The sequence below is a fragment of the Mirounga leonina genome, unplaced genomic scaffold, assembly GCF_011800145.1.
Source record: "Mirounga leonina isolate KUSES-001 unplaced genomic scaffold, KU_Mleo_1.0 Mir_493, whole genome shotgun sequence".
Classification (NCBI taxonomy): Eukaryota; Metazoa; Chordata; class Mammalia; order Carnivora; family Phocidae; genus Mirounga; species Mirounga leonina.
Genome location: NW_023270780.1, coordinates 1,026,313 through 1,052,216, shown reverse-complemented (window position 1 = coordinate 1,052,216; position 25,904 = coordinate 1,026,313). Strand labels below are relative to the sequence as shown.

The window sequence follows — 25,904 nt, the reverse complement described above, 5'->3', positions numbered from 1 at the left end:
GCCAGTCCACCTGCTAGTCCTGAAAATAGCTTTTATTCCCCTCTGTGTGGTTGTCTTTCACATTCCCTACACTGTGTGTGTGTGTGAGAGAGAGAGAGATTACAACTTAACAAAATAAAGAACAGGTATAGCCTTTTGAGAATAGAATCTGCTTAGGAAGAAATTTCTTCCACTGACACGGATATTCAAACACAGGCCTGGCTGACTTCTTAGTGGGAAATGATGCATCTGATAGATGATTAATCTGGTTGATTTAAGGTCCTTTCTTCCCCCACTGAGATCTGATGAGGGGAGAATACAGTGATGGGGATAAGACGGGATCAGCAAATCTTAAAAAACATGTCAGGGCACCTGGGTGGCTCAGTTGGTTAAGCGTCTGCCTTCGGCTCAGGTCATGATCCCAGGGTCCTGGGATCGAGCCTCACATCGGGCTCCCTGCTCGGCAGGAAGCCTGCTTCTCCCTCTCCCCCCTGCTTGTGTTCCTTCTCTCGCTGTCTCTCTGTCAAATAAATAAATAAAATCTTTAAAAAAAATAAAAAAATAAAATAAAAAAAAAATAAAAAACATGTCAAACTCTTTCTGGTGTATTCTGGGCAGTAGGGATAGAGAGGGCACTTCAGTATAAGAATTGGCAATGGGTGCACCTGGGTGGCTCGGTCGGTTGGGCATCTGCTTTTGGCTCAGGTCATGATCCCAGGACCCTCGGCTGGAGCCCCACATCAGGTTCCCTGCTGAGTGGGAAGTCTGCTTCTCCCTCTCCCTCTGCTCATTCCTGCTCTCTCTCTCTCTCGTGCACACACTTGCTCACTTTCTCTCTCAAATAAATAGAATCTAAAAAAAAAAAAAAGAATCGGCAATGTATCTCACTGCAAAGACTGCATCAGGCGCCTCCTTTATTTTTCCTTCCAATCTCCCCAGAGTTTTTGAGAAAGGCTCTTCTTCTGGGTCACTGTCTCTTCATGGTGCTCTCAATATATGACTCCAACAGGAAGATAGTTTCATCCACCTGAATCTCACTGGCATCCAACCTGAGTGAAAAAGTGAAAGCAGGGCGCCTGGGTGGCTCAGTTGGTTAAGCAACTGCCTTCGGCTCAGGTCATGATCCTGGAGTCCCTGGATTGAGTCCTGCATCGGGCTCCCTGCTCAGCAGGGAGTCTGCTTCTCCCTCTGACCCTCCCCCCTCTCATGTGCTCTCTCTCATTCTCTCTCTCAAATAAATAAATAAAATCTTTGAAAAAAAAAAGAAAAAGTGAAAGCATTTGCCCAGACGGAACATTCATTATTTGAGATTAGAGGCCATGGAGAATGGCATCGAGAGCATTGTAAGAGATGGTATGAAGGGGGAGATGACTGCAAAGGTCTAGGAACGAAGTGATAAAGGTCTAGGAACGAAGTGATGAAGGCCTGCATGAGGACCAAGATGAAAGGCCCGATTTGAGACACATTACTGAAGTTAAATCAACAGACTTGGTGAACAAGAGTGTGTAGTAAGGCAGTAGAAGCTGAAATGCTTTCAGAGTTTTTAAGCTTAGGAAAACAGGTGGATTAAGTTCTACCAATTGAGCTGGGGAAGAAGAGAGTGAGTTTAGGTTTGCTTGGGTGAGGCTGGAGGGATAGCAGGGTATTGAGGTGGACTTGTCTGGAAGGTATTTTGAAACATAGGTTTGAGATTTATGATGCTTACTTGTTGACATTGCGCTTCAAGGTTTCTAGCTGCTGGCGTTCGGGGGCTGTGATCATCTCCTCTATTTCTTGGAGCTGTACCTCCTCTGCACCTGTAGCCTGCATAGATGCAATGATGGCTTCCACCCTCTGAGACTTTTCTAGTAGACGCCTGTCAGGCAAACACAACTCTGAGGCATGTCCCCTAGCCTTGGTGATTCTTTCACCCGTTAGCCCTACGGCATAACTCCCTCTTCTCCCATGTTCCTGGTCAAAGTGGATATTACCACCTTCCAAAGACAGTTTTTACAAGTTTAACTAGAAATATGACTTCACCCCTGAAGCTCTCACTGCCTCTCATCTGCACGTAAAGTTTAATGCCAGTTTGTACATTTCTGATAAATTTAATCTGCAAAATTATTTCACTGGGGGTATATCAGAACAGTTTAGACTAATGTATGATTTAGGTCAACCTAAGCCAATAATTCAATGCAACTAGACAAGTTATTGTCTCTATTGGTTATTTCTACAGGAAATTGCCCTTCAAGACTTTGACCTTGAAAAATGTAATTACTCAACTGAAAATGCTACTCACTTGTTCTCTTTGGTTTCAAACTGTCTCCTTTCTATCAAGTTGGCTATGCTCTGAGGGGAGAGAAGACAAGAAATGCACATGGTTCTATTTAAGTAGCTCAAGTAAAATGGCTAAAGGGGACATGAGGGTGAGATGTGTCTGTGTGGACGGAGTGGGGAGAAGGTCCAGAGAAATTACCTTGTAGCACCTGTGCAGCAACATTCGGGCAGCTGACAGGATGTTCACAGTATATAAATAGAAGGTCCTGGATGGGGCATGGTCTGGCGTTTTGGGAATTTCCTATTTGTCCATAGAAAGAAAGAGAAAAGAAATCATACTGTTCTTCAGAAATGCCAAGTAAACACCTGTCCCATCCAGAACGACTCAGCTCTCTCACTTAATATTTTCCTCTTCCCCAGTCATTCAGTATCTGTGTTTACAGCAAAATCAGCCACATGGAGAGCTTTTTCTATTTGACTGTAGGCATCTTCAGTGGGGAAGAAAGAGAAGGCAATTAACATTTTCTGAGCAACGCTTATATGCCACGTAGATTGTATTTGATCTTTAGGGCAAACCATATTATTTTTATTACCACCATCCATCACCATTTTATTGATGAGAAAAATGATAGTAGGTAATTTGCTCAGTGTAACTGGGTCAGAGGCAGAACTGTGATTCTGATGTCCTAATCCATTCTGTCTGTTTCCTCATAGGGCATACACATGGCTGTGCACACAGTGAGGACCCAATAGATACTGTTGGCAGATTTAATCTATAATAGACTTAAGGCCTGAGGAAAGGACAAATCACAAGGACTAGGAGCTACGGAAAAAGGGCAATTCTGGGGTGATTTCTTGGCTGTGCCTCTTTTTAACTAGGCCATTTAAAGCTTCCCAATTCTCTTTCAAGTGCTTGCTATGTCTCTGTTAATCTTTTTTTTTCTGTCTCAGAGCTGGAGAGAGAGTTTGCTTGGGGTTCAGGATGTTTGCCTCGGAAGTTTCTTTCACTCTCGGCCAGCTCCACTGCTTGGTGACTGTTATGCCACTGCTTACCTGGAGTGATATGAAATTTCCTGAGAGCATCTTGTAAAGCATATCCTTTGCCTCCTTTGCTGGAATCATTGCAAAGTCTTCTACCTGCTTCTGTTCCAGGTGTTTCTTTTGCAAAACTAGACGGAATATTCTGGCACAGCGAGACCCAAACCTGGAAAGGAGTAAAGAGAACAAATGGCATAACATAGATTAGTTTTAGCTCCTAGTCACAAATGGCGGTTGCTGTTTCCATGTAAGGAGGAAGGACCAGAGAGAGGAACAGTGGTCAGGGATTTCTTTCACAACTCCACAGATTGATGATGGTACTGCTAATCATAAAGGAGTCACCGCCCACTGACTCACCTGAGTACCTGAGTTCCTGCATTTGTAAGTAAAGGCTTTAGGAAGCCTGGTTAATTGGCATCTTTGGGAATTAAGCGTTAGGGTATTTAGGGTGAAGAGCAGTAGTGGATGGGATCTGTAGCAGTCCAGTGGAAAAATGGGCAAGATGCACCAAGATGTATGTACACTGGGTGCTTACATAATGATCAAATTGCTTATTCAAATAAAGTGTGGACCCCAACCCTGAGCAGGGTGACCCTTGACCCTCTTACCTCTCCTGTACGACAGACTCCAGAGTGGCTGTGGCTAGGGATCCTAGAGCTTTATGCAGGTCTTCGTGTAGAGCATTAAGGTCAGTAATGTTTTGGCCTGGTCACTGTGATCTTAGTTTTAATCCTAAGTCTCTAATTCAAAATTGAAATGCTGTTTTGTTTTTCACATTGGTCTCATTTATGGTTTGTAAGTATTTCAAAAACTCAATTTACTAGGATTTAAGTCAGGGTTTTGCTTAACTAAAATTCGGTTAATTAAAAGTCCTTTTTACTTTTTTATCATCAATGTATTAGTTCAATTTTCTGACTTATTTAGTCTACTAAATATTAGCCAATTTTTTTTTCGTAAGTCACCATTCTTCTTCATAGTTCAGGCTGCCTGACTGTAAGGAAATAACTGCTAAGGATACTGATGACATACATTCCTCCACCACTGTCGCCAGACTTTCCAACAAACTCTAGCTATTAAAAAAAGCAGAGAGACAGAGAGAGTGTGTTAACTGAATGGGAAGTCCAGTGATTCCATTTCCAAAGGAGCAAATCTGGCCAAGAGTCTGCAGCAGGTAGCCCTCCTATCAGATGATGGTAGAGAAACTGTCTGAGCTGGCTAAGTAGAAAATGAGGCTACAGAAGAAGGATACCAGGTTTCAGTGGCAGAAATAAATTGTAAACACAGCAGAAGAAAAGAAAAAGAAAAAACAAAAAAGAAAAAACAGACTTACTGGATCATCTGCCAGTAGAGTGAGATACTGATCGAGAACTTGTTTAGAGATGTTATAGCCAACAGGTAGGGATCTGAAGATCTATGGAGCAAAAAGAGATGGTGAAAATGGGATTGGGAACTTAGAATTGCTAACATTATTGAAATAAAGATGTTTTAATTTCAGATATCACAAGTATAACTATGTCCAAATATACAGCAACATTGTAAGAGTAAAAAACCAGAAACAATCCAAATGTACAATAATAAGGAACTGATTAAAATAAAGTACAGCATGGCTACTAAATGGAACATGAAACTGCCATAAAAAATGAGATCTATATATACTGATATGAAAAAGGCTTAGATATACTGTCATATGAAAAAAGTAACTTTAGAACAGTATGTAGAGTATAATCCTATTTTTTTTTTGCTAAAAAAAAATATACCTATATCTACATAAATGTGAGACTATACATAAAAAAAGGTCTGAATAAATAGAGGTATCAAACTATGAACAAGAATCCCTGGGGCTGAGCTGGGATCACATAAAACTATATATATATTTATGCTAAGGTATGTTACATACAATAACAAACCCGGATTTTAGAGGTTCAGTTTGATGAGTGTTGACAATTACATATACCCATGTAACTACCACCCACAATAAGATATAGAACATGCCCACCGTTCCCAGAAGTTTAGGGGGCTACAACTTAGAAAAATTATACTTTTCTATTGTTTGAATATAGGTCATGTAATTACTTTTGTTGAAAGAAAAAAGCCCTGAAATTTTTGTTATGTAAGAAGTTTAAAATTTTTAAAATAATATAAAATGAAAATATAACTATATTTAATATGGATAAATATAATTATGAAATATAAATAAAATGTATTTGATACATTAAATATTCATGTTTTAAGAAACAGGTATATTAAAAACAAATTTAAAATACACAAAATTAGTATACTGAACAAAACAAATATAAGGGGCCAAATAACGTTTTGAGCACCAACAAAGGTTCTCAGATTACAAATAGTGGATTCTTAGAACAATTAGGAATAGCTTGTACTTTGACTAAGAAAATGGTTTAGGTTCTTTTTTTTGGGGGGGGGTATATGTTTTTTTTTATTATGTTATGTTAATCACCATACATTACATCCTTAGTTTTAGATGTAGTGTTCCATGATTCATTGTTTGCATATAACACCCAGTGCTCCATGCAGAACGTGCCCTCCTCAATACCCATCACCAGGCTAACCCATCCTCCCAACCCCTTTCCCTCTAGAACCCTCAGTTTGTTTTTCAGAGTCCATAGTCTCTCATGGTTCGTCTCCCCCTCTGATTTCCCCCCCTTCATTCTTCCCCTCCTGCTATCTTCTTCTTTTTTTTTTTTTTAACATATAATGTATTATTTGTTTCAGAGGTACAGATCTGTGATTCAACAGTCTTGCACACTTCACAGCGCTCACCATAGCACAAACCCTCCCCAATACCTATCACCCAGCCACCCCATCCCTCCCACCCCCCACCATTCCAGCAGCCCTCAGTTTGTTTCCTGAGATTAAGAACTCATATCAGTGAGGTCATATGATACATGTCTTTCTCTGTTTGACTTATTTCGCTCAGCATAATACCCTCCAGTTCCATCCACGTCATTGCAAATGGCAAGATTTCATTCTTTTGGATGGCTGCATAATATTCCATTGTGTATATATACCACATCTTCTTTATCCACTCATCTGTCAATGGACATCTTGGCTCTTTCCACAGTTTGGCTATTGTGGACATTGCTGCTATAAACATCGGGGTGCACATACCCCTTTGGATCCCTACATTTGTATCTTCGGGGTAAATACCCAGTAGTGCAATTGCTGGATCGTATGGTAGCTCTATTTTCAACTTTTTAAAGAACCTCCATACTGTTTTCCAGAGTGGCTGCACCAGCTTGCATTCCCACCAACAGTGTAGGAGGGTTCCCCTTTCTCCGCATCCCCGCCAACATCTGTCATTTCCTGGCTTGTTAATTTTAGCCATCCTGACTGGTGTGAGGTGGTATCTCATTGAGGTTTTGATTTGGATTTCCCTGATGCCGAGCAATGTTGAGCACTTTTTTGGTTTAGGTTCTTAAGGGATGGATCCCCAGAGACCAAATATTTCAGTACCTACCATCTGAAGAGAATCCCTGTCCCACCTCAAATAATAAAAACTCTTCCAAAGGCTCAAACCTCAACCTAAACCCAGGCTCTGTGTATAAGAATTAAAATATCCAACAGTCTGTCAGAAAAGTAGTACACGAACATGAAAATCACCTCATTCGAAGACAGTGGCTGGGTGAAGGGGTCAGTAGAGGGAGTGGTAATCTCACTCATCCGAAGCATGGTCCTCACGACCTCGCTGCTGGTCTGGGTTTGAAAAGTGAACTGCAATTCAGAATTCACTCTGCTGGCTGGCTCTGGCTATATGACAATGGCCACATCTGGCAAATAAGTGAATGTTCCTGATTCAGGCCACCATCCCACCCACTTAGATATCACCTGGTCCATCCTGTTGGCAACCGCACTGACAATGGCTTGGTCACGGAAGTGCTGGTGGAATCTGTCAAGGTTGGCCTGCCAATAAATCCCATCATCTGGAACAGGCTGGGGAGGGGAAAAGGATTAGAGAGAAACATTTAGATACAGGGAATATGGTGAGTTTTCTGGTGAGGAGCTTGGATTTAACTGTTCACTATTCCTTTTCTTTTTTTTTTTTTTAAAGATTTTATTTATTTATTTGAGACAGAGAGAATGAGAGAGAGAGCACATGAGAGGGGGGAGGGTCAGAGGGAGAAGCAGGCTCCCTGCCGAGCAGGGAGCCCGATGCGGGACTCGATCCAGGGACTCCAGGATCATGACCTGAGCCGAAGGCAGTCGCTTAACCAACTGAGCCACCCAGGCGCCCCACTATTCCTTTTCTTATTCAGTAGCAACTACATGGGGTAGAAAAAAAATCATTCAATCATGTGGATTAGTGCCTTGACAAGACAAATTCATAATACCCAACTTCAGATTCTCTAAACTCACTTCTAATCTTTATCTGAACTCTTCTCCAGTATCTTTAAGTCTCCCTTACCCTCTCTTCCTGCTCTCAGCACATGACCTTGCCTCTTATTTCATAGAGAGAAAACAGAAGGCCTTTTTTTTTTTTTGGCATAAGCCATTACGTCTGTCCAATGACTGAAGTAAGTTAAGCCTCAGAAGGGAGACAGCAATGGAGTTCACACTTTGTTTATTCTTGGTCAATATTTAATGAAGTTCATAATCCTACTACTTCTCAACCTTGTAAACTCCCTTGTAAACTTGTTATCTTAGTGCTCTTTCTGCCTTGCCTCAGGATGAGGACTCCTGGTCCCATTACCTCTTTGTTATCTGTGCTGTATTTTGGTCTCTTGGCTTTGGGCTCCCCAGCAGCATCTTCATCAGATGATCTTCTCCTTTTACCTTTCCCTGCCAAATAAAGCTAGGTTACATCTCATATGAATACAGGAAATCACTGAACCTCAGAGCAGGTGTCCCTCCATCCCAAGACATCTCCAGCTGCCTCTAGGTTAAAATTGCCGAGGAGCTACAAGAAATTCCAAGGCAATGATGAAATCATTCGAAGCTCAACATATTCAAAAAAGAAAGTTCTAATCTTTCTCCCTCAAACTGCTCCTGCTCCAAATGCTTCCTTTCAGTGAGTGGGACCATCATCCTCCCCAACATGCAAGTCAGACACACAGTCATTCTTGCTATCCCTGTCTCCTTCACCCTTTCTGTATCTAATTTTTCACTGGGTTTGTCTACATTTTACCTTTGCCCCACCCTTTCTGCAAGCAGAAAAATCTTTTAAAAATGCAAATTAGATCATGTCACGTTCTTTAAATCCTTTAGTGGTTTTCCTTTGCTCTTAGGATAAAGAACAGATGCTGTATGAGGTCTTGCATGATCTAGCCCCTGCCTTTCTATCCTTATTGCATGGCTCTCGTCGCTCACCATGCCTTAACTACACTGACCCATATTTACTTCCCCAAATATCCTATTTTTTTCTCACTGCACACTATTCCTTTTGCCAAAAATGTTTATCCTCTGTACCCCTTCATACATTACTTCACTGGTTAGTTCCTACCTCTGTTTCAAATCTTAGCTTAAATGCCACTTTCTCAAAGAAGCATGTGCTCTAAACCCTGATAAGTCTGGTCCCCTGTTATATATTTTAATAACATCTCATACTTTTCGGGTGCCTGGGTGGTTCAGCCAGTTAAGTGTCTGCCTTCAGCTCAGGTTCTGATCCCAGGAGCCCCATGGGGCTCCCTGCTCCACGAGGAGCCTACTTCTCCCTTTGCCTCTGCCTCCCCCCGCCTGCCTCTCATGAATAAATAAAGAAAATCTTAAAAGAAAAAAAAAAACACCTCATACTTTTCCTTCATAGTACTAATCACAGTTTATTAGTTATATATCTATGCGGTTATTTGATTAATGTAAGTTAATTAGATTACATTAGGTTTAAGCCCCAAAAGGTCAGGGACTTGGTTTTTTTTTTTCCCCATCATTTTACACCACAGTATCTGGCACAGGGTAAATTCACGGTAACTGCTTGATTGATTCATTCATTCATAACAATCATTGAAGAAGAATCCACAGTCCCAGGGGTCAAAATTCCTTACCGATCAAGCTCAGTTTAGGAACCAGGTACATGTCCTTTTCACTGATGACAAGAATGGGGGCAGGTGGCGGTGGCCCCGGGTCTGAATTCTCAGTGGCAGGCACCCAGGGGCAACGCTGTACAAAGTGTGTGTCTGCTAGCCGCACAAATGTGTTTGATACCTCAGCATAGTCCATGGTCTTGCCATCTGCACAACAGGAGGAAAGAGGCAGATGAGATGGCCTAAGTTAGCTGAGGGTGCAGTCCTGCAGCCAGCCAATCTATGCTTTTGCTAACAGCTATGGATACAGTACTGACCTTCCATAGTCTCCGTGAGTCGGTCTGCCACTTTCTTCACAACAGCTGACATTGTCATTTTGCCATTCAATAGCAGCTCCTCCACAATGAGCTCTCCAGTGTCACTATACAGTGTTTTGGCAGTATAGATGTACCGGGGATACCTAAGCATTCGCAACACCCGGCTGCACTGGGCTTCATACTCCACTACACCACGTTTGTGCACTTGATATATCACCAGGTTATGTTGGATGAGTACACAAAGGGCTTTTTTCACCTAGACAGGACCCAAAAGAAAGAGGAAAGATCTGATGACACGGCTCATTTTTGTTGCCCATTTTTGTCTAACAGTTTACTAAGTATTAGGAGATGGCTGGCTAAGGATCTCTGTGCTTCTTTCCTCCCTCCACTGGATAAGTTATTAAGAATCACATGTCAATGGAAGAAATCAGTAAGATTCCTCCCTATGATGCTCATTTTTCCGCTGATCATTCAAAGTACAACGTGGGGTGCCTGGGTGGCTCAGATGGGTTAAGCATCTGACTCTTGATTTCGGCTCAGGTCATGATCTCAGGGTTTTGAGATTGAGCTTTCACAACCGGCAAGGCTGGGTGTGGAGCCTGCTTAAGATTCTGCCTCTCGCTCTGCCCCTCCTTCACCCTTGTGGGCGTATGTGTGTGTGTGTGTGCTCTCTAAAAACAAAACAAAACAAAAAAACCCCAAAGCACAATGTACTTCCCCTCCATTATTCTCATACCTTAAAGGTAGCACTGAGATTAATAGACTTCTTATGAATAAACGAGGTGTGGCATAATAGGAGCAAAGATCTGCCTAAGAAGCCATGATAAACCAGGAATACCTTGAGAAGCAGAACCTTAAGGCCTACATCTCATCCCCCGCAAGCACCCCGCCCCCATAACACTGTTCTGTTCCTAGGGCAGACTTTCTCCCTTTTTTATTTTGTGGTGTGGGGAGGAACAATATTCAAAGGTAGGTAAAAGAATGAAAGCAAATTTGGGATGCCTGGGTGGCTCAGTCAGTTAAGTATCTGTTTTCGGCTCAGGTCATGATCTCAGGGTCCTGGGATTGAGTCCCACATCGGGCTCTCTGCTCAGAGGGGAGTCTGCTTTTCCCTCTCACTCCCCTTCTCTCTCTCAAATAAATAAATAAAATCTTTTTTTTTTTTTAAGATTTTATTTATTTGACAGAGAGAGACACAGAGAGAGAGGGAACACAAGCAGGGGGAGTGGGAGAGGGAGAAGCAGGCTCCCTGCTGAGCAGGGAGCCCAATGCGGGGCTCAATCCCAGAATCCTGGGATCAGGACCTGAGCCAAAGGCAGATGCTTAATGACTGAGCCACCCAGGTACCCTGAAATAAATAAAATCTTAAAAAAAAAAGAAAAAGAATGAAAGCAAATTAATGTCATCCACACATACCTGATCCAGTGATGTTCCTGTGTCGTGGGCAATTACTCTCAGTGGCTGGCTGCCAGTTCTGATTAGGTGGACTCCAATTTTTTCTACAATCTCTCCAAAATGCTCTTGCAGCAACAAAGAGCAAAGTTTAATTTCTGCTTGAGTCATTGTACTGAGGAGTCTCAGAGCTAGGGGGAAATAAAGGCCATATGTTGGAAAATTTTTCTCTTATGGTGGAAGTAGAGCTGCTGAGTGTAAATTCATGTACTTTCTGGAGGGCAATTTTGACATTACATGTTAAAAAAATTTCGTTTTAGATACTCTGTCTCAAGAAAATAATAAAAATGTCACTGTTATTCTCCTTATTATACTGATATACTGGGAACAACCTAATGTCTAATAATAAGGAGTTAATTCAATAAATGATGGCATACCCATACAATGGAATACTAGCCACCATTTAAAACAAAGTATAATACGTATGAGCACAGAAAATTGTTCATTAAGTGAAAGAAGCAGGTTAGAAAGCAAAATGTAGAGGAAAATTCAATTATGAAAAACAAAAAAGAAAAATATGTATGCATAGAAAAAAAGACTGGAAGACTATATGCCAAATTTACCTTTATGGGATTATATGTGGTTCTGATTTTCCTTAAAAATTGGGTGTAGATGGTTTTGCGATGTCACAGACTTTAGATTCTATACTTCATCGATTGGAAGAATTAAGGCCACTGTTCACAGCCCATTGGGAATGAACAGGTAGTGTCATTCCCAGTCCATAAAGAAAATGACAACTTAGAAAAAGAAAATGAGGTAAAGGAAAGCTTCTCAACTGGGTGTTTCAAATAGGAGACGAAGTATGTTGTCTGAAGGGCACTATTTAATTCTAAAATTTCTACTCCTTAACAAAGTAGATACAAACAGAAACAGACATAGTGAGTATACAGTATAATTACTTCCTTATTAGTTTGTTCATTTATTCTCCCAAATCCCCCGAAGCCGAGTCTTTGCCTCTCAGCTCAATATTCCCATCCACACGTCTTTGGGGCACCATCCCCAGACCCTGTGCCATCCCGGAAAAGGACTTCCAAGGAGCTTAGCTCCTGGCTCTTCATTCCCTTCACGCAGGCTCCCGTTCCAGACTTGGTGCCCTCGTCCAGGGACGGGGCCGCTTCGTCCAGGGAGCTTTTTCCACTAACCTCTGGGTCAATGCAATCTAACGCCGCCGAGCTGTCCACGGCGGCTTCTTGCGGCTCCCGCTGGCCGCCGGGGCAGAGGGGGAGCCCACGGCTCTTTCTCGCAGGAGGACGGACAGCCGGGAGGAGGGAAAGGGGAACAACGCGTGCCGCTCTACCCCAGAGTTTCGGTGGTTTCCGGTGACGCTCTTTCTTTCTTCTCGCTGGAAGGCTGGAGGACCTGCGAGCCGCTGTCTGAGGAGCCGGCGGGCGGGCTGCGGCGGGCGGACTCTCCTTCCTGCGCCTCTTTGGTGCTGGGAGGCGGGCCGCGGGGTCGCCGTCCGCGCCGCCGGCTCGCTGGGCCCGGCGCACTCACGTGACCGACGCGGGCTCTGGAGCGGCCGGCCGCACTGAGGAAGCGGCAGCGGCGGAGGCGGCGACCGCGGCCGGGAGGTAGCGGCCTGGCAAGGGACGGGCCGCTGCCCTCTCGGACAGCCGCGGCGGAAGAGAAAGATGGCGGAGGCCTCGGCGGCCGGGGCGGGCGCAGGCGCCGCTGTCGCCGCGCACCGGTTTTTCTGCCACTTTTGCAAGGGCGAGGTCAGCCCCAAACTACCGGTAAGAGCCCCGTACCCTCTGCGCTTGGGCATCCGCGTGGATCCTTCGCCTCGAAGTCCCCGAATGGGTCTTCACCTTCTCGCACAACCCTGATTTCTCTGACACCAGTCTCGCAAATACGCTCTGCTCACTGTTTTCTGGTCGCTGGCCCCAAATCCCGGGCGTCCCGGCCCTGGCCCCGGAACTCCCGCCCAGCCCATTTCCCCCTCGGATGTTCCACTTGCTCCTCCCTCCCTCTCTGCCCTTTACCTGTCCCCCTCCATCTTTTTGTCTTTCTTAGCAAGTTCTCTGACAACTCTCGCCTCAGTTTTCTTTCACTCTTTTTCACCTTGTCTCCTTCCCACGTTGACCTCTCTTTCCCCCTCTCGATACTCTTTCTGCAGTTGCTTCTCACTTTTCTTCTGTGGCCTTTCCCACTTTTAACCGGATCCCCTCCCCCATCCCCAGTGGAGCCAAATAGCGGATTGTTGAAGATTGTCCCTATTCGGTTGTCTCTAGGGAAGGAAGGAAGAAAGCACGAAGAGAAAGAGAGGGGCGGCAGGTAACTGGGGAGGTGAGGAGGATTTTGCTCTTCAGTGGTTTCCAAGGCTCTTGTGAAAGTGAAAACAAGTATACTAATGACTTGCAGACTGCCTGTGCTCCCTGTCACTATTGAAGGAAATGGCTTTAGGAAGAAGGCAGGACATATTGTTGCAACTTGGTTATTTTGGTTGTCCTGCTGCCAGTGTCTTTAGCATCACCTCCCTTCCCCGCCCCTTCCCCGATTCTGTCTCTTCACTTAATAAAAAGATCCAGGACAGAATGCTGGGGACTGCATCCTTTGACATAAAATTGTTTTTTACCAGTTTCTGCCCGATTGTCTGTTAGCCCCTGGAGAGGTGGTGCTACCGGTGTGAAGAATGTGCTTCTGCAGCAGGCTAGCCAGCTGCAACACTCCAAACCCAGCTCTTTTGGGTTGGGTTATAAACTATTGCAGGGAGACCCACAAGGGTGAATTGTAAATCTACCCTTGGCCAACCATCCTGAGAATTAGTTATGGTTGTTCTTTTCCTTGGAAATATCCAGGTTCAACCTTAAGACAGGGTGGCTACATAACTCTACCTCCGTTATTTACTGTCTCAGATACAGTCTGTGAGAAATCCTCCTAAAGTGTGTCTGCATGCATGTCTTGTTCCTTAGAAACACAAATGGAGTCTAGTGATTAAGTGTGTCAAGGGTATTTTAGCCTTTTCACCCAAAAGTTGTGTTTTTTCCAGGATTTTATGGCATTTTCTTTCCTCTGTTTGCCCCACACCCTCCAGGGTCATAGTTTTATCTATGTGCTATTTTACTTTTGCTTGCTGATTCAGCTGTGTGTGTGTGTGCATGCCTTTTGCTATATCTCAGTGCTAAGAAGAGCAGGTGCCTTGGTTTTTTTGTTTTTGTTTTTGTTTTTGTTTTGCCAGCGGACACCAGAGCCTCCGGAACTCTCTAACCACAGAGAGGGAGTCTGGAATTCAGCCAGTATGTGTGTGACCAGTGCCACACTGAATGTGATGCCCTGTTGAACATTGGAGTCTTCTGATCTTTAAGTGCTGTTCACTGTTTGCCTTTAAGAGTGAGAAAACAGTCTAACTTCCCAGAACTTATTATATCTTCTCTTAACATCTCAAGTCCCCACTTCGTGCTCTTGAAAAGGGATAGGTTGAAAGACTTGGTAGGTGTTTTTATAAGCCTTTGTTTGATGCCTGGAGGAGAAGTTCTTGACCTTTTTAGTCTCATTTATTATCTGTCATGACTGATGTGTAGATTGAATACTTTCTGCATACATACAAAGTTCTCAGCTGAATGTTCTGGAATTCAAGGAATATGTGGTTCCTGCCCTTCAGGACCTCACTATGCTGTTGGAAAGACAAGACAAACATGGAAAAAGTAACAACATAGGTGAATGAGGGTGGATAGTATGTGGTTTAGAATTCAGTGAGAGGGGGATATGAGAGCATTGGTGATGTGAAGTCAGGGAAGTGACAGTTGAGATAGGATTTAAGTTGAGTTTTGAAGGATAGGTAGAATTCAGATTGAGGAGAATAGCGTAGACTGTAGAAAAGAGAAGGAAGGAACATTTAGTAAATCATTGTTATGCATTTCTAGGAAAAGGTGCAATGAGGTCAGGGTTATAGTTTTGATTCATGCATGAGCCAGTCAATTTCATCTTGTTTCATGGATCTTTAAGCCTAAGCTGTCACCTTGAACATGATGGTTGTAAGAATGATCAGATCAGATAAGTATCTGGTTCGGTACAAATCTGACTGCTACTGAAAAACCAACTCAACACTGGTAAGTCAGTAATATGATTTTCATATATATAGGAGAACATTGAAGAGTTTTATAAAAGTAATTTTTTTATGTGAACTTGAGATTCCTTCACTATAAGTACTCAGCATAAGTAGGCATGCATTGTTTCTTGAATTGGACAAATGTGATTGGAAACCAAATGTCTTTTTGAGGGTAGCCAGACCCAGGTTTTCTGGAATAAACTTTGTCTTCGTGTTGATTTAATTTGCATCTCAAAAGGGTGCTTCCTCTTGTGCTAGTTGAATCACAAGAACGGTCATTCCTGAGTGCTGTCCTCTCTGAAAACCAGAGGTGGAGTATCGAGTTTACTGTCAGCTTTTAATGAGCTATATTGCTAGGTGGGTTTCTTGACCCAGTTGGTGGGAAGGACTGCTTGCTTCAGAGCCATCTCATCTCTTGCCAGTTTATACCTCCCCTCCACCCCCCCCCGTAGAATCATAATGGTGTTCAGTGGAGTTAAGTTGCAGGGTTTTGGAACTCTTATTTCTTCTCCCTTCCCCGATTTCTAGGGTATAGCACTTCTTGATACATTCGGAAGTGAGTGCAGGTAATAGCAATAGCTTACCCAGTGGTTCAGCCCCGAAACTCCCCTTAGGTTTTTGTTTTTGTTGATTGTTTTTCCTGTCGGTCCTACTACTCTGAAAGATTCACGGGCCCAACTAACTTTAATGTCTGTATTAAAAGAAATAATTTTGGTTATAACTCCTGAGAGAGAATGGAATATGCCTAATGCTATGTAGGTTAAGCCAAATTCAGTTGAATTAATTTGGTGAAATAACACGTCTTACTGCTAATCCTGATCTATCCATTTTACTTTGTGTGTCTTTAGTTTGGATCCTCCTAGATAAGAGAACAAAAGGTTTATTTAGAAAGATACAAAGATCGGGGTGCCTGGGTGGCTCAGTCCTTGGGCGTCTGCCTTAGGCTCGGGTCATGATCCCGGGATCCTGGGATCAAGCTCCGCATCAGGCTCTCTGCTCTGCGGGAAGCCTGCTTCTCCCTCTCCCACTCCCCCTGCTTGTGTTCCCTCTCTCGCTGTGTCTCTGCCAAATAAATAAAATCTTCAAAAACAAAAAAAGAGAAAGATACAAAGAAATGAGGAGAAATCAAGATAATTTTAGAATGAAAATACATTCAGTGGTACTGTTATCATTAGACATCAGAAAAGAATCTCTGTTGGGGTGCCTGGGTGGCTCAGTCGGTTAAGCATCTGCCTTTGGCTCAGGTCATGATCTCGGGGTCCTGGGATTGAGCCCTGTGTTGGCTCCCTGCTCAGCAGGGAGTCTGTCCCCCCCCCCCCCCCCCCCCCAGCGCTCTCTCTTTCTCTCTCAAATACATAGAAATCTAAAAAAAAAAATAAGAATCTCTATTCTAGAAGTAGCTATAGATTTAGGAATTTCTCTTATGAAAAGTGTTTTCCTATTTACAGTGAAAATAATTTTAGTAAAATTTGAATTTTAAAATAAGAGAATTTGATTATATGCTTTAAAACGCTTAGGGTTTCAAGTTTACATGTGTTGGGTAAATGGCATTGTGTATTTTTGGGTAACTTAAAATTATTTTCAAAACACAGCAGAAGCTTCTACCTCACCTGACTGTCCTGTTGAGAGACAATGTGAAGCCAAGACTGCTGGAGATACTATGCTACATTGAGGGATGACTGAGTAGTACCATAGAAGGCTGTGTCATGCGATGTAAAGGTGTCATTCCATCCCCACACTACCCTATCCCCCTTTTAAATCAAGGCCAGAGAGTATTACCTGAGATTGCATCTGGTAGAGTATTCATTAAATGGGTGAGATAAATCATATGCAGAGCAAACTACTTTTGATGTTGATGAGACTAGGGTGATTCTTAAGTGTTTTATGGAGATCAGAGTATCCAAATCCAGACAAGAGACCAGTGTAATTAAGGACTGCCTAGGTATTACTCACCTCTGAGGCTCTGCCTGAAGGAACTAACAGGCTTGTTTCTCTTTCACATCTCCTTATTATATCACCTTTGATCTAATAAGATGTCATCCTTGTCAATCAGTAATGTTACCTGCTTTGGTTCTTGACCAGGTGCTATACAAGTGATTATCATTGTGCTATGCTTGTAATGACTCTAATACAGGAAAACTTTTTTTTAAAAAAAGATTTTATTTATTTGAGACCGAGAACGCACTTGCGAATGGGTGGAGGGGCAGAGGGAGAGGCAGAGAATCTCAGTAGAGCCTGAGTTAGGGCTGGATCTGAAGACCCTGCGATCATGACCTGAGCCAAAACCAAGAGTCAGACACTTAACCAGCTGAGCCACCCAGGTGCCCCAAATACAGGAAAACTTTCTAACCATCCCATAGTAAGAGTAGCTAAAAAGTACATCTCATTTTTTTTAATTAAAAAAATTATTTTAAGTACATTTCTTAAAAATTTCGTGTTTCTTAAAACTCTAAGCTTACTGACCTCGCTTTTTAAGTTGCATGATTCATAGGAAGATCACAGAGCAGTGTCCAAGTAATGTTAGTAGTTTATTGAACTTGGGGAAGGAATTTAGTGTTTTGAGCTGGGCTGGAGAGGTTTTCCTTATTAGATATCTTATATTCTCCTATTGGTGACTCACCAGCTAAAAAGTCTGCTTGATTAGCATCTATCTGGTACTGTGTGGCAGTTGTTTATTAGATATTGCTTGAATGATGTGATGAGTTATATTTAAAAGCAGTGGCTTTAGTGTTGTGAGATCTTTATCAAAATGGTTCCAGCGGTACAAAATGTAGGTACTACCATGTGAAGTTTGAATATATGGTGTCAGTAAATATATTTCCTGCAAGGATCTAGAAATAAGAAATACGTATTCTTATAAGTAGAAGGCTAGTTCTGGCCTTGAAATTCTACTGATATATAGACATATATATACTGGGGAAATTTTGGGGATTTTTTTCAGTATGAGGAAGAACAAAATTCTTAAACTCACTGCAGATAAAATCCCTTGTACTTTTTTGGGAAGTACCAACTGAATGCTAACACTTTGTGTTTCTTTATGTTTACTTGGCTTTTTATGACCTTTACATACATTCAGGGAGGAAATGCTAATAAGGTCTTTCAACATCCATCTTATTAGAAGAGGAAAGAAGATGTGGATTGCTTCTAATTCTCTATAGTCAGAAGGGGTCTAAGAATAAGCCTGTGGATGCTGACTTTTTAAAAAATCTCTTCACAGCCTAATAATGAGCAATAAAGGAGATAGCGTAAAACAGTGGTTCTCAACTGGAAGCAGTGTTCTCCCCAGGAGAACCTTTGGTAATGTCTGTAGTCATTTTTGGTTGTTCTGATTGCAGGGGGTGGGGGGGAGAGGCCAGGGATGCTGCTAACATGCTACAATACACAGGACAGCTCCCCACAACAAAGAATTATTGGGCCCAAAATGGTAAGAGAGCTGAGGTTGAAGAATCCTGGTGTAGAAGGATAAAGAGATCGTCCTCTTGTGTCTGTGGTGTGTAAGGTTTTGTTCTGATGTGGCTTTGATTTCTAATTTTGGGATACTGATGAGAATTTTCAGTAAGATAATTGAGACCATATAATTTTAGCCAAAGCCCTGATGGGAGGGATTATTTAGCACAGTAGTTAGTGGCTGCTATTCCATTACAGCTGTATCTGTTGGGGTCACTTTCTCTACTTGTGGTTACTGAGACCAGAGGAATTGGATCACTCCTCTCAAGTTACACACTGTAGGGCAAGTTCTAAAAGAAAAGTATCCAAATTTTTTGTCATTTGGGAATTAATTGAGGTAGTAACACCACTTGTAACTTAGTAAGACATCTGGAAATTCCAGTTTGAAAACAAGGCAAAAAGCAAACAAGCCTAACTTAGTTTCTTTATAGTTCATCTTAGCATTAATCAGGTTTTACTTTCTCTCTTTCTCTTACAGCTCTCTTAGAAGTGTCATGAACTCAGGAGATTTTGTGTTTAAACTTTCAGTTTCTTTAAACTCTTGGCTGAGAGGGTGAATTGAATGATCAATCCTTGTTCTGATACTTCAGATGACTAGAGCTGAGTCACCTGACCCTCTCTGTTTACCTTAGTATATACTACTGTAAAATAATATTGAGGTATACCTCTTGGAAGCCTGAATGAGCATTCAGAGAAATGGAGCTATGTAGTCTTGGATTAAAAGGTAGTGTAGGAACGAGCAAATACTTATTTGGTGGAGAAATAGGACCTTTGCCATAGTAGAAACATTTTAGGTAGTTCTTATAGTTTCATGTGCAGAAGTGTAGGTTAGATTCTGAAAATTTTTTTTAATTCTTAAGTTCAGTTGTTAGCAAGTCAGAATTCCTTTGAGGCGTCGAGGTGCATGTGTATCAAACAGAAGTGAATTGATTCTCATGATTTTTAGCTGAGCACACTTTTCTTGTATGTTAAATAGATTGTCCAGCCTCTTTTCCCAAATAGGCCAGTTAGTTTTTTTTTCTTGAAAATCTGTTAAGGTAGGTAATCTCTCTCCTTGACAATTTCAGCAAGTGTCACAGAGAAGTTCTTATAGACAAGGTATCCTATATTTACCTCTTTGTCATTTTCCTTGATATTGTTTAGATTTGAACAGACTTTAAATCTAGAGAACCATCTTCCAGTAAAGGTTTCATCATGTTTACTCTTTTTTTTTTTTTTTTGACCAAAAAAAGATATTTATTGAACAGTTACCCACCACTGGAGTTGACTTAGGTAGGCCCGATGGAGGGTGTCTCCACCTTCCTGATTTATTTTCAGTCCTTGAGGGCATCATTGTAGATCAAAGCCAAGGCTCCCAGGAGGGTGACATATTCCTGGAAGTTCACCACCTGGTCCTTGTTCCGGTCCAGGTCGTCCATCACCTTTGCAATGTCAGCATCCTGCAGCTTCGCACCAATGGTGAGCTCTTTCTGGATCAGCTCCTTCAGCTCCTTCTTGCTCAGAGTGTTCTTGTCACCTTCCCTGCCCGAGCATTTATGGAAGATGGCCACGAGGAGGCCAATGGCCTGATCCAGGGGGCACGCCATGGCTGGGCACTGGGCTCAGAGTGCTTGGCCGGGAGAGCGTCCAGGGACCGCCATCATGTTTACTTTTCACCATGCTTAGAATTTATATTGTCAAAATAAAGAGAAAATCCCATAGTTACATGCCCTTTAATGCCTTTTTCTGGATTAACTGAGACCTGCAGGTATCCTATAGTGATGCTGATCTTCTAGCCTCGTGGTTCTCAGACCTATTAGACCCAGTGCCTTCTTTTTATAATAAATATTTTGAAATGTTCCTTTTAATGAAATGAAATTCACATAGTACAATTTCCCTACACATACAGTTTTTTTAAATAAAATTCTGTAGCTGTGAGATAAAGAATAAATAAAAAAATAATTCATGACGCAGTGGTACACATTTCAGTCTGTAAACACTCAGTTGTCCATAACATATTATACTACATGTATAATGTAGTAGATATTGGCACCAAACATTTATGTAACAGCTACCTGAGTAGACTGTTATAACGGCATTTGCAACTTTAATGCCATGAGAAGCAAACCATCAGAATGGTGAACAATTTTTGGAAAAGGTACAAATAAAGTATATTTTATCTTTTTTTACTCAGTAGTTGTTTTTCTGGACAGTTAGTGTAGATTAAAATTGTGCAGGAAGACTTGGTGTTTATATATAGAATGAAGGTAGGACCTAGGCTTTGAGAAAGGTGTTTTTTAATCTACTTAACTTATCCATATGACATTTGAGAATAGAAACATTTATTTGTGCTGCAATTTCCTATGTGTTCTTGCCTCTGTCCATTAAATATCAGTAGCATTTTTAAATTGCTGTGATAGCCAAAACAGTTCAACAGATATCCAAAATGTCCCAGTGGATATCCAAAATGTCCCCTAGATGATTGTATTTTCTTCATTAAGAATGCCTTCTAGTTATACAGGAAAACATTTTCCCATTTTATCATTTTCTTTTCTCTTGCTTATTATTTCCTACGTTAGTGCAATACTTTCCACATGTTGAAAGATTCAGAGTTTGTCCTTTAGATTTGTTTTACTTTTCTTTTAGACAATTCCTCCTGTATACCTTTAAATTTCTTATTTCCTCACCACTCTTTTTATTGCTCCTTCTTCATCAGTGGTTAGAATGGTGCCTGGTGCATAGTATTCATTAAGTATTTGTTGAGTGAAGGAATTGTAATTGTAGGCCCTTTCTTCTTACCACTTTCTGCTTTTATACATGTTGAAAACATGGGGGTACTAGTGTTCGTAAAACACCCTAAAACAGAGCACAAACCTGTAGACTACTGAATAAAAGTTTGGCTCAAAGCAGGGGTCTGATGGACCACTTATCATTAGTTAGGGGCCAGAGTTGAGCCTCTTGTTTTTTTGAATGTAGCTTTGTTTGTATATCTGACAGCTTATAAGTAGAAGAGCTTTTCATAGTTACCTGCCCTCTATCTGAACAGCTGATTGGCTTTTAAAATTTATTATTTATTTAATGAGAGAGAGAGAGCGCGAGCAGGGGGAGGGGCAGAGAGACAAGCTGACTCCCTGCTGAGCCGGGAGGACCCTGAGATCATGACCTGAGACAGTCAGATGCTTAACTGACTGAGCCACCCAGGCGCCCCACACCTCATTGGCTTTTTATGCAAAGTAATCATTTGTAACTGAATTTGTTGAATGGAACTTAGCTGCTTCTGGTGAATCTTCTGTAATTTAAGTGGTGGTATGAGGTACTTTATTCTCAGACAGACTTAATTGTTGGTTCTTTGATTGTAATCTCGAGTGCCAGCTGTTAGGTTTGATCCTGTAATATGGTCACTATTGAATCTTCAGAGGCATTAGTGTTCCCAGTTAAGTTAGGTTGAGGAATGGAAATTTTGTATGTTAAGCCTGTTGGTTTGAAAAAAATTGCTGTTAATTTCAATTGCTGATGTAGTGTGAAAAGTTATTTATAATGGTACAGTTACTTTTGTTTAATAACATAAAAAATTAAGCAAATTAATTTTCACTGCTAGTCTTAATTTGCATGTTTTAGATTAAAAAGTGGTTGAAAGTATGGGGCGCCTGGGTAGCTCAGATGGTTAAGTGTCTGCCTTCGGCTCAGGTCATGATCCTGGGGTCCTGGGATCAAGCCCCACATTGGGCTCCCTGCTCAGTGGGAAGCCAGCTTCTCTGCCTCCCTCTGCCACTCCCCTTGCTTGTGTTCCCTCTCTCGCTGTGTCTCTCTCTGTCAAATAAATAAATAAAATCTTAAAAAAAAAAAAGTGGTTGAAAGTAATGTTAATAAGTGAGAATCATAAAAGTGTTGAATTCCCTAAATTTTTCAATCTTATCAGTCACTAAAATTGCTGGTGTATTATTCTGTGCCAAATGTAGGTGCTGATTCAATGAGGGAGACTTGTTTTAATATTATACTGGCATTCTTTTTTTTTTTTAAAGATTTTATTTATTTATTTGAGAGAGAGAGCACATGAGAGGGAGGGGGGAGGGTCAGAGTGAGAAGCAGACTCCCTGCCAAGCAGGGAGCCCGATGCGGGACTCGATCCAGGGACTCCAGGATCATGACCTGAGCCGAAGGCAGTCGCTTAACCAACTGAGCCACCCAGGCGCCCGAGTTCCCAAGGTTTTTAATAAGTTCAGTAGATAGGTCTATCTCAGCTGTAACACTATTGCTATAAAATTAAAGGGTCCGAAGTATGTCTGTTTCTCTTCCTGAGTATAATTGAGTCTGGATATTTTCTTCTTCTTCCTTTTTTTTTTAAGGATTTTATTTATTTATTTGACAGAGAGAGACACAGCAAGAGAGGGAACACAAGCAGGGGCAGTGGGAGAGGGGGAAGCAGGCTTCCCGTGGAGCAGGGAGCCTGGTGCAGGGCTTCCCTGGGATCAAGACCTGAGCCAAAGGCAGACACTTAACGACTGAGGCACCCAGGTGCCCTAAGTCTGGATATTTTCTTTGAGGTTACACATATATACTGTATTTGTGAAGTATAGTGCTTAGAAATTGGTTTGTGTTTGATGATATCAAAATATATAGGCATTAGATCATTTAGTAATAACAATACTCTGTTTGCATTCATTCAAGAACTGTTGGTGCCTACTATATTTTAGGAGCTGTACTAGGAAGACTATGTCAAGAAGTAAGGAGATCATAAAATGTTGGGATAAATGAGTAGTAGAATTAGGATTTAAATATTTCCTCCTCCTTTGGACTTTCTGTTTAAAGAGTAAAATAATGATTATCTTAGTATTAGAGCAAATGTATTTTTGCCCATTGTAGGTCTAAGAACTGTTTAAAAGGATAGGGCTTTCAGAATAAACAAACTGACTGTAAGCTGTAGAACTAACCATTAGCCCTCCTTTTGCAACTGTTATCAGACCTTTCTACATGTGGTTTTATTTATTATATGTAAATAGTATTATAGCATTGTGGGGAAAAAAGTCTCATTTTAATCTTTAAACAAATAACTGAATCTTTTTTTTTAAAGCAATTTTTTTCTTTTTTTTTTTTTAAGATTTTATTTGTTTATTTGACAGAGAGAGAGAGAGTGCACTAGCAGGGGGAGCTGCAGAGAGAGAGGGAGTGGGAGAAGCAGGGCTGGATCCCAGGACTCTGGGATCAAGACCTGAGCCGAAGGCAGACGCTTAACCGACTGAGCCACCCAGGCGCCGCATTACTGAATCTTTGAAGGGCCTTAGTTTTCCATGTCTGTAAAATGAGGCAGTTGTGTTTATTCCTGTTGGTTTGTGATAGGAGCTTTTGGGTATTTTTGGATTTTGTATGAAGGAATTTTGTTCTGTAGTTTTCCCACATAGATCATGTGATACCCACGGAATTCTTCTCCCCCCCCCACTGAATATTACTCGGATATAGATTTTACTTCTGAAATGAATCTCCTTTATAAGTTACAAAGTATATTATCTTGTTTTATGATAATGAACAATCTTGAAAATATTAAGATTGAGGACATCATAATATAAAGCAATGCTGGGGCGCCTGGGTGGCTCAGTTGGTTAAGCGACTGCCTTTGGCTCAGGTCATGATCCTGGAGTCCCGCATTGGGCTTCCTGCTCAGCAGGGAGTCTGCTTCTCCCTCTGACCCTCCCCTCTCTCATGCTCTCTCTCATTCTCTCTCTCAAATAAATAAATAAAATCTTAAAAAAAAAATAAAGCAATGCTGAGATTTTCTTTTGTTAAATGAAACAAAACAGTACACTCTTAATGCTGGTAATGTTGATTGAATAAAGTAAAACCTCATTTTTTGAAGACTTGGGACTCTGTGACAGGTAAATTTGGCCTGGGATAATTTGATTTTCAGGGCTATTCTTTTTTTTTTTTTTTAAAGATTTTATTATTTATTTGACAGAGAGAGACACAGCGAGAGAGGGAACACAAGCAGGGGGAGTGGGAGAGGGAGAAGCAGGCTTCCCGCCAAGCAGGGAGCCGGATGCGGGGCTCAATCCCAGGACCCTGGGATCATGACCTGAGTGGAAGGCAGACGCTTAACGACTGAGCCACCCAGGTGCTCCCAGGGCTATTCTTATAAAATCTTTGTTTCTTTTAATTTTTAAAGTTCTTCAGTTAACTCATTATTTTCTTACCTTGTAAAGCTCAATGACTACTTTGATCAACCAGTTTGTATGTGATCTTTACTGACCTGAGAGTCCCTGAAGTGAATTAGATCATATTTATAAAGTTCTCTTATCTCATTGATGGAATGTCTGTACTGTTGTATTTAGATGAAGAGGTATACATCAGAGGTTCAGGGATTGCTCTTGTGGGCACATGGTAGAAAGGAGAATGGTGCTAAATTATTTTATTTCAAAGGCTGTTACTTAATGTAATCTAAAGGTCTTTATTCCTACCTTTTTGGTTTTAAACTGATATATATATATTTTTTGTTTATTTATTTGTCAGAAAGAGAGAGGCCACAGGCAGGGGGAGTGGCTGGCAGAGGGAGAAGCAGGCTCCCTCCTGAGCGAGGAGCCTGATGCAGGACTCTATCCCAGGGCCCTGGGATCGTGACCTGAGCCAAGGCAGACGCTTACCCGACTGAGCCACCCAGGCATCCCTAAACTGATACTTTTAAAATGAAATGACGGTGATAGTAGTTGATGATTTAAAAAAAAAAAATGTTTTTACTTGGCAGAATAGAAAAGTCGATAATCTTATGTGGGTTCTTAATTTTTAAATTTTAAAACTGAACTGCTTTGGGGTGCCTGCTGGCTCAGTCGGAAGAGCATGTGACTCTTGACCTCGGGGTCATGAATTTGAACCCCATGTTGGATGTAGAGATTACTTAAATAAATAAAAGCTTTAAAATTGAAGCTTTAAAATTGCTTTATGGAATCTAAAAATCAGGAGATCAGTCTAAATTGGTGTTTCTCAAAACTGTGTGCCAGGAGACTTAACTATGAATTCAGAATCATGGTAGAATGCTACATACTAAATCTTCTTGTCTCCATTCCTCCATTTCCCCCTTTACCACACAGAATGGCATATTAATGGTTCTGAAAAATCATTCAGTAAAGCAACATACTTAATAATATTGTTTAATCCAACCTTTTCCAGATTTGTTTTTTCTTTTTAACAGACCACTGATTTAATATCTTGTGGAACATGGTTTAAGAAATGCTCCACATTAAAATTGCTCAGAGGAGTTTATTAGAATCTACAATTTGTTGAAAACTTTATGTTCCAGGCCCTATTTCATTGGTGAGGTGTGACTTCACAGTTGGTTTGTTTCTCTGTGCTTCCAGTCCAGTTTTGTTTAAACTTCAGATTCACTACTTTTAACCACTTAGGCTCTTCTGAAACATTGTTCAGTTC

General features: G+C 41.5%; 3 protein-coding genes across 7 annotated transcripts in view; 1 reads left to right on the top strand and 2 right to left on the bottom strand.

The window, feature by feature from the left end:
* Positions 1 to 876: 876 nt before the first annotated feature.
* On the bottom strand, positions 877 to 12,416 carry POLR3C (RNA polymerase III subunit C). 5 transcript variants are annotated; one of them, XM_034989858.1, is made up of 15 exons: positions 12,160 to 12,416; positions 10,982 to 11,148; positions 9,566 to 9,821; positions 9,270 to 9,455; positions 7,982 to 8,070; positions 7,120 to 7,224; positions 6,895 to 6,987; positions 4,604 to 4,684; positions 4,292 to 4,343; positions 3,882 to 3,942; positions 3,289 to 3,439; positions 2,435 to 2,536; positions 2,258 to 2,307; positions 1,685 to 1,834; positions 877 to 1,028 (listed from the first exon to the last, which is right to left on the bottom strand). In XM_034989858.1, the coding sequence occupies exons 2-15, from the start codon at positions 11,126 to 11,128 to the stop codon at positions 947 to 949; spliced, it is 1,605 nt and encodes a 534-aa protein (XP_034845749.1). In that variant the 5' UTR covers positions 11,129 to 11,148; positions 12,160 to 12,416; the 3' UTR covers positions 877 to 946. The 5 variants fall into 5 exon arrangements, with proteins under 5 accessions (XP_034845749.1, XP_034845745.1, XP_034845748.1 ...); XM_034989854.1 differs by having other exon boundaries at positions 6,895 to 7,041; positions 12,160 to 12,355; XM_034989857.1 differs by having other exon boundaries at positions 6,895 to 7,005; positions 12,160 to 12,355.
* An 85-nt stretch (positions 12,417 to 12,501) lies between these two features.
* RNF115 (ring finger protein 115) overlaps positions 12,502 to 25,904 on the top strand; it is a 65,930-nt gene continuing 52,527 nt past the window's right edge. The window contains exon 1 of the mRNA XM_034989860.1: positions 12,502 to 12,750. Within this exon, the coding sequence (XP_034845751.1) occupies positions 12,649 to 12,750 (102 nt within the window). The 5' untranslated portion in view covers positions 12,502 to 12,648. The remainder of the gene's footprint in view (positions 12,751 to 25,904) is intronic.
* LOC118000259 (protein S100-A6-like) lies at positions 19,748 to 20,152 on the bottom strand. Its single transcript, XM_034989863.1, has one exon. The coding sequence runs from the start codon at positions 20,096 to 20,098 to the stop codon at positions 19,826 to 19,828; it is 273 nt and encodes a 90-aa protein (XP_034845754.1). The 5' UTR covers positions 20,099 to 20,152; the 3' UTR covers positions 19,748 to 19,825.